Here is a 10,577-nt window from a genome sequence, read left to right on the forward strand (position 1 = left end):
TTTGAACCGTGGTGTTGGAGAAGACTCTTGAGAGTCCCTTGGACTGCAAGGAGGTCCAACCTGTCCATTCTAAAGGAGATCAGTCCTGGGTGTTCATTGGAAGGACTGATGCTGAAGCTGAAGCTCCAAACTTTGGCCACCTGATGGGAAGAACCGACTCACTGGAAAAAACCCTGATGCTGGGAAAGACTGAAGGCAGGAGGAGAAGAGGGCAACAGAGGATGAGATGGTTGGATGGCATCACCGACTCAACAGACATGAGTTTGAGCAAGCTTCGGGAGTTGGTGATGGACAGGGAGACCTGGTGTGCTGCAGTGCATGGGACTGCAAAGAGTTGGACACGACTGAACGACTGATCTCAGTAATATCTATTTTCTTTCAGTATGCAAACTGAAATATGAATTTTGTAAAAACCTTCCTTCGCTGTCCTTCAATATATATGATGCTGTAGAAAGGGCTCAGAATATCCACCCCAAAATATGCCACTTTGACATGAGGATTATTTTGAGCTGAAGGCAACTGAGAAACAGCACACACAGCTGTCCTCCCCCTAAACTTCCCTTTGTTAAGTTCAGTTCAGTCGCTCAGTTGTGTCCGACTCTTTGCAACCCCATGAATTGCAGCATGCCAGGCCTCCCTGTCCATCACCAACTCCCAGAGTTCACTCAAACTCATGTCCATCGAGTCGGTGATGTCCCTTTGTAAAGGTGACATTATACTCTACTCATCAATGAGTCAGCAAACCTTACTAAACAGTCTTATCCCAGGGACCGTCCCACCATTTACCAGCCCCAAGAACCCAACACAACTCTCCTCTATCTAGCTGTGTTTCCACAGTCTACTGTCCTTTGTTATTAATACAATGATATATACACCCCTGGGCTGAAGAATTCCATGGACAGAGAAGCCTGCAGGCTACAGTCCATGGGGTCACAAAGAGTTGGACTCGGCGCCTAACACATACACATCCCTGGGCTAAGTCTAACCACTTCTTTTGGTTTTCACTTCTTTTCTGTGATGCTCCAATAAAAACACACTTATTTAACGTGTAAGATACTAAAAATTTTTTTAAATACTAATATCAATGGAATTTGTATGCCTTTTCTTCTGTTCTGACTTCTGTCGATTTAATTTGCAGGCCCAGCTACAGAATATTTTGCCTCCTCTATGCTCCAATATAATCATCATTAAGACACAGGCAGAAATGTTCAATTCAAATGAAGACGTAGATGTGAATCCTAGTCCATCACCTTACCAACTTTATGAACTTCAGCACTAGTACCTAACCTCTCCGTGTCTTTTTTTTTTTTGGTAACCTGTAAAATGAATGTAATACTCCCCACAGGTTGTCTGAAATAATTGAGACCGTGTAAACTACTTCACCGGAGAAGGTGATGGCACCCCACTCCAGTATTCTTGCCTGGAAAATACCATGGACAGAGGAGCCTGGTGGGCTGCAGTCCATGGGGTCGTAGAGGGTCGGACACAACTGAGTGACTTCCCTTTCACTTTTCACTTTCATGCATTGGAGAAGGAAATGGCAACCCACTCCAGTGTTCTTGCCTGGAGAATCCCAGGGATGGGGGAGCCCGGTGGGCTGCCGTTTATGGGGTCACACAGAGTCGGACACGACTGAAGCGACTTAGCAGCAGCAGCAGCAAACTACTTCACATGATTCCTAGTAACGATCCCCCCAAAACGTTAACTGTTGCTATTAGTAGTAGTGTTAGTCGCTCAGTCCTGTCTGAATCTGAGACCCCATGCACTATAGCTCTCCAGGCTCCTCTGTCCATGGCAAGAATACTGGAGTGGGTTGCCATTCCCTTCTCCAGGGGATTTTCCAGACCCAGGGATCAAACCTGGGTCTCCTGCATTGCAAGCAAATTCTTTACCATTTGAGCCACAGGGGAAGCTCATGCTGTTATTATTATTATCCAATATGGTGAAACTGTTCACTCAAAACTGTGTTAAATGATGAATGGATAAGAGAAATAGATAGCTAGTTTATCTTCCTTTAAAAAAAAAAAAAGGTCTGATTATGTAGAAATGCAGCTATAATTTCAGTATTTGCATATGTAATTCACACCGTGATTGTTTATAATTATTTAAAGTGAATTTTTAAATATATTTCTATGTCAATGAAATATATTATTTCAAGATCACACACAAGATTTCTACTGTAATACACACGAAATGATGGTCTTTTTCTGCCCAGTTTGAAACATTTCCCTGAACAGGAAAAGTATGATGCCCTTCTGAAACAAAGTTAAAATATAAACATAGTCATTTGTCTAATAATCAGTATAAAAATAATTATTATGCAACATTTAAGTAGAACCTTATAAATCACAAAGCTCTCTTTATACAATATATTCATCATATGTATCACTTGATACTGTCTTCATTTACAGATTTTGTTTTTCCTGAGTATCTGTGATGGATCTGTCATTGAGCTAAACAGCTTCACATATTATCTCAGTCTTCAAAATAATAGGAAAATAAGTATTCCATTTAAGAATGAGAATATTGAGTTGAAAAGTTGGTTTACTCAAGCTAACAGAAAATGGCAAACAACTAGGAATCTCACCCAACATCCAAAAATATTTTGAATATAACAAATTACCTGGAAAAATTCCAAATAAAAATTGTCAAATGAGAAGGAGTCCCATGTATTAGAAGCTTATGTAATTTTTTTTTTCACTTTGAACATTAACCACAAGGAGGTAAGAAAGCCTTGAGTAAAAATTCAAAAACTGACATAAAATGTTTTCCTGCTGCTGCTGCTGCTAAGTCGCTTCAGTCGTGTCCGACTCTGTGCGACCCCAGAGACGGCAGCCCACCAGGCTCCTCCATCCCTGGATTCTCCAGGCAAGAACACTGGAGTGGGTTGCCATTTCCTTCTCCAATGCATGAAAGTGAAAGTGAAGTCACTCAGTCGTGTCCGACTCAAGGGAACCATCGAGTCAAATCACTATTGCCACCTCCAAGGACCTACAATCATGTAAAGGGACTATATATATATATTAAAATATGCTCCTGCTGTTAATATCGCATGCTAATGTTACACATAAATGATCCTGACATTGAGATGGGGCGAAATCGTGACAGGTGAAGAGGAAGAGTGCCTGAGCTGGAAGAAAGCAACCGAGAAGAGCGGTGCAAGGGCGCATCCTTGCGAATGCACTGGGGGGAGCAGGTACTGGGAAGGAAGCAGCAGTCGCGCAAAAGTGAAATCAGTGAATGGAAAAGCTGGCCAGGACGGAACTGTGACAGCCTTGAAGGCCATGCTTAGGAGTCTTCATTTTTACTCAGTTATCACCTGAATAAAACACAGCATGTTACTCCTGCTTGAAGTATAAAAGCTCAGAGTGGTTCATAACAATTGATACAGCCTTCTTGAATAATCTAGCAGAATCACAAAGACTCTATAAAAGTCTATAAAAGACTCTATAAAGTCTATAAAACTAGACCCATTTAGGAAAAAGGGAAAGTAAACTGTATATACAGAAAGCCCTCTTTTCTTTTGTTTTCCATCATAATGGCACAGAAGTGTCCCCATAGGTTAGATTACATTTAGTGCTACTATAAAACCCATAAAACCCATCCAAGAACTTAATTTAAAATGGAGAAGGAGACTCTCCACAATTCATACATTTATTTAAAAGCTCCTGGTAGAAATCCAAAGTTACACACCAAACTGTTGCAGGCTGGGAGGAGGTGTGTAGATAAGGGAACTTTAACTGTCTCAAAATCTTTTTGCAGTGTTTGAATATTTTATTGCACCTGTAACTTAGAAAAATAAGGTAATTAAAAATTTTTTATATGGATACAACCCAAAATAACTGTGTTGCTTACAGTCCAGGATTGATATTTCTAGACAGTATAAAAACAAGGTTCTGATTACATTTCTCTAAGATTTTCTTATAAGTCTGTTCCCTGGCCGGACTTAAACTGTGTTAGATTGGAATCGTATTTGATTGAGAAATGTTTAATTTCCTCTTTCAAAGGTTGTGTTCTGCTTAAGCATCTTCTGGGTTCTGTGCCTCCTAGCTAAACTGAAGATTTAGCTTTTAAAGACCTTAGTCTAAGGTCTTTAAAAGTCTTCACGAGGATGATAAATAAGTAGAGGAAGGTGAAAATAAAAGGAGACAAGGAAATATTTATATTCTACATAGGACTACTAATATTTGGGAAGAATCTGGGCAACATTTCAGCAGAAATGCAGAAAGAATCCAAAAGTGATAAAGGGCTTGGACTTGTGAGGTCCCTTCTCTGATTCTAAACACGCGTTTCATTCTAATAGCTTAGCTGCTTTTACAAGATGCATGCTCAGTCATGTCTCACTCTTTGAGACTTCATGGACTGTAGCCTGCCAGGCTCCTCTGTCCATGGGATATTCCAGGCAAGAATACTGGAGTAGGTTGCCATTTTCTTTCTCCAGGAGATCTTCCTGAACCAGGGATGGAACCTGAGTCTCTCGCGTCTCCTGTATTGGCAGGAGGACTCGACCACTGCGCCACCTGGGAAGCCCGCTTTTTACAGGATACGGAATACAAATTTATCTCATTAAGAGTTTAGCACTACTTTTGAGGACACAGTGCTACCAAAATAAAGAACCAGTTATAAATGGCCTCCAGATATGAAGGCCTTGAGGGTTTCTCACGAACTTGAAACAATCTTTCAAGTAAATGTGTAAATTAATCGAGTATTCTAATTGAACACATTATATAAACATCAAAATCTTAGACTTAATTCTGTCTTACTTCTAGTGGTATTTAAACTATTTTATATTTGAAACAGGTCAATTGAAAAACTAAATTTATTTCATACCGAATTTCATATTTGACTATTACAATGTATCATGTTAGCATTTTGGGAGGTAGGTATTAGCAGTCATTAGTGTAAAATCTATTTTAAAGTAAACCAGTTGTTACTAACTGATTTAAGCAGGAAGAAAATGGTAACTAAAATACTTAGGTTTTAATGAGGAAGCATGTTGTGTATCACTATATATTTTGGTCTGCAAATATCAATGATCAGTTTTTCCTATATTCCAGTAGAAAGAGGAGAAAGTTGCAACATTTTTTTAAATACACAAGAAAAATGAATCCTGACATTTAGAAGATTATCACTAGATACTGGTTCTTCATGTATTTATAAAAGGATGTCTGATGGTCTCAAGTATAATTTAAAATTTTATTTAGCATGGGTCCTTGATGAAGTCTGTCCCAAAAAAGATCTCCTTTTCATTATAGTGGACTGGAGTGCAAAAGTAGGAAGTCAAGAAACACCTGGAGTAACAGGCAAATTTGGCCTTGGAATACGGAATGAAGCAGGGCAAAGACTAATAGAGTTTTGCCAAGAAAACGCACTGGTCATAGCAAACACCCTCTTCCAACAACACAAGAGAAGACTCTATACATGGACATCACCAGATGGTCAACACCGAAATCAGATTGATTATATTCTTTGCAGCCAAAGATGGAGAAGTTCTATACAGTCAGCAAAAACAAGACCAGGAGCTGACTGTGGCTCAGACCATGAACACCTTATTGCCAAATTCAGACTTAAATTGAAGAAAGTAGGGAAAACCACTAGACCATTCAGGTATGACCTAAATCAAATCCCTTATGATTATACAGTGGCAGTGAGAAATAGATATAAGGGCCTAGATCTGATAGATAGAGTGCCTGATGAACTATGGAATGAGGTTCGTGAGGTTGTACAGGAGACAGGGATCAAGACCATTCCCATGGAAAAGAAATGCAAAAAAGCAAAATGGCTGTCTGGGGAGGCCTTACAAATAGCTGTGAAAAGAAGAGAAGTGAAAAACAAAGGAGAAAATGAAAGATATAAACATCTGAATGCAGAGTTCCAAAGAATAGCAAGAAGACATAACAAAGCATTCCTCAGCGATCAATGCAAAGAAATAGAGGAAAACAACAGAATGGGAAAGACTATCTCTTCAAGAAAATCAGAGATACCAAAGGAACATTTCATGCAAAGATGAGCTCGATAAAGGACAGAAATGGTATGGACCTAACAGAAGCAGAAGATATTAAGAAGAGATGGCAAGAATACACAGAAGAACTGTACAAAAAAGATCTTCACGACCCAGATAATCACGATGGTGTGATCACTGACCTAGAGCCAGACATCCTGGAATGTGAAGTCAAGTGGGCCTTAGAAAGCATCACTACGAACAAAGCTAGTGGAGGTGATGGAATTCCAGTTGAGCTATTCCAAATCCTGAAAGATGATGCTGTGAATATGCTGCACTCAAGATGCCAGCAAATTTGGAAAACTCAGCAGTGGCCACAGGACTGGAAAAGGTCAGTTTTCATTCCAATCCCAAAGAAAGGCAATGCCAAAGAATGCTCAAACTACCACACAATTGCACTCATCTCACATGCTAGTAAAGTAATGCTCAAAATTCTCCAAGCCAGGCTTCAGCAATATGTGAACCGTGAACTTCCTGATATTCAAGCTGGTTTTAGAAAAGGCAGAGGAACCAGAGATCAAATTGCCAACATCCGCTGTATCATGGAAAAAGCAAGAGAGTTCCAGAAAAACATCTATTTCTGCTTTATTGACTATGCCAAAGCCTTTGACTGTGTGGATCACAATAAACTGTGGAAAATTCTTCAAGAGATGGGAATACCAGACCACCTGATCTGCCTCTTGAGAAATTTGTATGCAGGTCAGGAAGCAACAGTTAGAACTGGACATGGAACAACAGACTGGTTCCAAACAGGAAAAGGAGTTTAGTCAACAGACTAAACTTTTAAAAAACCATGTGCTGAGGTCTGTACTGAACAGATGTAAGGTGAGATATACAAATTCAGAAACACTGGAAAGTTCAGACCCACTTTTAAAAATAAGAAACTTACTACAGAAATTATTTCAGCCGTATATGTTACAGGCTTTTAACTAAAATTGAAAAAAAAAAAAAAAAACAACACTGTAGGTAGAATTCTTTTTCGAAAAGGTAAATGACTGTGTTACATGTTCTGAGTCTGTTTCCTAGCCTGAACCAACTGACATATGATGTAAACTTCAATACGTATCATGACAAAACCATACGTTTAGACAACTGTGGTGAAGTAAGAACACAGTGGGGAAATGACTGTTCCGAATTAGTGAAAATTTTAAATGAAGCCCATTGTAAAAGTCAAAGATCAGGAAACCATTATCTGGAAAAGCAGTCTTTCTTTCTTTTCTAGGAAACACAAATACTGATTTAAACAGAGGGCCTGGCTTCTAGTTCCCACCCCTCAAACCTCCAACTGGGGCAAGTTCAGAGTCATCAGGCATTAACAGCAATGCAACTGCAAATTCAAAATAATAGCTGGTGGACAAGAGGGTGTAAGCAACAGAACTAGCAGGGAGAAAAGACAAAAAGACAAAATAATGCCATCCCATTCACTCCAATTCACCCGCAACAAGAAAAGAAGAGGGCTAGGTATAAGGAAAACCAAGAATTAAGCTCTATTTTCCCCCCAAATTGGAGAACAAAAGGAAAATTCACAATTTTTTCCCATAGTTGCTATTTTTGTGTAAGACTTCAAAAAATAAAGAGGGCCTTCTACTTTTGTTTTACAAATTTAATCTACACATAATCCATTCTCTACAGAGAAGGAAAGGAACAGAAGGAAAAACAAAAAAGATTAGCCACACACTTAAGCCTAGTCAAAGTTGGCAAAAATGTTATCTCCGTTAAGGCTTCTACAGTAACAAATGTATTACTTTTCATGCCCAGCTTTCAATCATCCTGGGGAAGAACGCGAAACACAAAGTTGCATTGCCTGTCCAAAGAGTAACACCAATCTGTCTGCAGAGAAGGTGTCCGATTTCTAAGAGCGCACTTTCGAGTTCCAGCATGACCATCTCCTCTCAGACCAAGCGCCAGAAACTGTCAACTGCCTGCCCTACTTAAATGTCCATCTGCACCGACTTCGCCAAGCACGAGACAGACAGTTACAGAAGCCGGGAGACGGGGAAGGGGAGCGGTTGATCCCATTTGTGGCCGCAGAACAGCATTCCTGCAGCTATACCCAGAGACTCGGGGTGCCCGCACCGAAGCATCGGGCCAAATCCCGGAGCGCGACCGTGAACGTGGCCCACAGGGAGAGGATGGGGTGGCGGCACGTGTTCGCAGGGCCGGACCTGCACCGGCTGGGGGACACGGGGCGGGTCGAAGCTAGGAGATGCGCCCGCGACCCCCCACCCCGCCGCCCGGCCCCCCGACAGCGGCAGGGGCGGCGGCCCGCGCGCAGGGGCCTCACCTGCACCCCGGTGTAGTTCTCGAAGAAGAAGAGCACCATGCTCTGATAGACGCAGTAGAGCCGGTCGTCCACCGCCTGGTAGAAGCGCGAAGGCAGGAGGGCGGAGAGCAGCCGCCAGGCGCCCCAGACCAGCACGTAGGTGGGCGCCGTGCCCAGGAGCACGGCGGCCGGCAGCACGCAGCGCACCGAGTGCATGTGGAGCACCAGGGACAGCAGCATCCTCCCGTCTCCGCGCGCCCGGCGCTCGGCCGGCCCTAGGCTGCTCCGCCGCCTCCCGCCGCCGCGAGGCCCTCGCTCGCGGGCCAATCAGCTGGCCGCGCCCGGCCCCGCCGCCGCCCCCTCACCGCGCCCGGCCGCCCGCCGCACCTGAGACGCCCGGCCCGCGCCCGCTCGGGCCTCCGCCCCCAGCCTCATGGGCCGGGCCGCCGCCGGAGGGCGGGCGCGCTGGCGAGAGAAGGGCGGGGCGCGCTGATCGCGGCCCGGGGGCAGGGACGCCGCGGCCCTCAAGGGCTGGGGAGCTCAGGATCGCTCACACCCCATGACCCTCTGCCCCGGCCGGGGGCGGGGCTCCACGCCAACAACACGCTTCCCGATAGGCCGCCCGTTGCTATAGTCCCCCGCCGGGGGCGGGGTCCCGCGGCAAGAATTCGCCTCCTGATTGGTTGAACGCTGTAGACGGTTGAAACGCATCTGCTGCCCAGCCGCGTGGACTGCCCTGTTCAGGCTACTGTGCATGTTCCAAAGGTCTCTCAGCCCCGCCCCGCTCCGGGGGCGCGCGCGCGGGAGCGACGCGGTGACTGGCTGTAGGCGTGCGGTGCTGTGGGTGCGGGTCGCCGAGTGGATCTGGGTGGCAGTGTACCCCGTGGTCGGGCTCTGAGCACAGGTGGGCTTGAGGGGACGCCCCACCACCTGCTCATACGACCGAGGGCCTCAGGACGTCGGGATGCGCCCTCGAGCCGAGAGGTCCCATTCCCGTGGGGCGCACAGGTGAAGCTCGGCACTTAGAAGGTGCTGCAGACCCTGGCTGCCCAGATGACAGATTCGTCAGGCCGGCTGGGTCAAGGCCAGCAGAAGACAATCGGGGCAGTTACAGAAGAGCCAAAGGGGCTCTCGGCCTGGATTCTACAGTCAGGCTGCCCTTCCTCTTCACGGCGGCGCCCACCCGCTCTCCTCGGCTCCTGCCTCTGCTCCCCCCGGGTGCCCAGGACCCCGCTTCCTGCCCTTCACTCGCCCTCTAGCGTGTGTCCGAATCAGGTCCCTTTCTTTCTTTTTTTTTTTTTTGTTGGCAACGTAATGTCTCTGCTTTTTCTTTTTTTTTTAAGCTGGTTTTATTTTTATTTATTTTTTTATTTATTTTAAATTTTTAAAAGAAAATCCATCCTGAACCCTCCTCCCTCCTCCCTCCCCATACCATCCCTCTGGGTCGTCCCAGTGCACCAGTCCCAAGCATCCAGCATCGTGCATTGAACCTGGACTGGCATCTCGTTTCATACATGACATTTCACATCACTGTACGTTCACGCGTAGCTGGACAGCCTTTTTACAAGTTTCTTTAATTTATCAGATTCACTCATTTTTTTTAATTGTTGGATGCCAAATTTTATTTTTTTTAACTTTTTATTTTATATTGCGGTATAGCAGATAAACTGGCTTCCCTAGTGGCTCAGATGGTAAAGAATCCGCCTGCAATGCGGGGAAACCGGGGCTCTGATCCCTGGGTTAGGAAGATCCGCTGGAAGAGGGCATGGCAACCCACTCCAGTATTCCTGCCTGGAGAATCCCCATGGAGCCTGGAGGATTACATTCCATGGGTCCAAAGACTCGGACAGGACTGATAAGCACAGCACAGCGCGTAGCAGATTAACAATGTTGTGATAGTTTCAGATGGACAGCAGAGGGACTCAGCCATGCATATACATGGATCCATTCTCACCCAAACTCTCTTCCCTTCCAGGCTTATCAGATTCACTCTTGCTTCACTTCCCTAGGCCTGGCTGTTTAATGTCTTCCTGATAGCTTATGCTTAGCCTCATTTTTTGTGTAGTTCTTGAAGGTACTTGCGTGGTAGTTCAGTCGCTTCAGTCGTGTCTGACTCTTGGCGACCCCGAGGACTGTAGCCCACCAGGCTCCTCTGTACACGGGATTCTCCAGACAAGAGTACTGGAGTGGGTTGCCATGTCCGCATGGACATGTGAAATAAAGTACTGACATACTTCTGTGACCTTCACAAAAATCTAAGACATCAGGGCAGCTGTTTTATTGTTAGGAAAACAGATTCTGAGGCCTTTTGAA

The 10,577-nt window shown here is 44.7% G+C and overlaps 1 protein-coding gene across 1 annotated transcript in view; it reads right to left on the reverse strand.

Moving 5' to 3' along the window:
* Positions 1–8,850, reverse strand: part of AGPAT5 (1-acylglycerol-3-phosphate O-acyltransferase 5) — a 47,836-nt gene extending 38,986 nt beyond the window's left edge. Inside the window, exon 1 of the mRNA XM_070364380.1 lies at positions 8,286–8,850. Within this exon, the coding sequence (XP_070220481.1) occupies positions 8,286–8,504 (219 nt within the window). The 5' untranslated portion in view covers positions 8,505–8,850. The remainder of the gene's footprint in view (positions 1–8,285) is intronic.
* Between the last annotated feature and the right edge of the window lie 1,727 nt (positions 8,851–10,577).

The sequence above is a fragment of the Bos mutus genome, chromosome 27, assembly GCF_027580195.1.
Source record: "Bos mutus isolate GX-2022 chromosome 27, NWIPB_WYAK_1.1, whole genome shotgun sequence".
Classification (NCBI taxonomy): Eukaryota; Metazoa; Chordata; class Mammalia; order Artiodactyla; family Bovidae; genus Bos; species Bos mutus.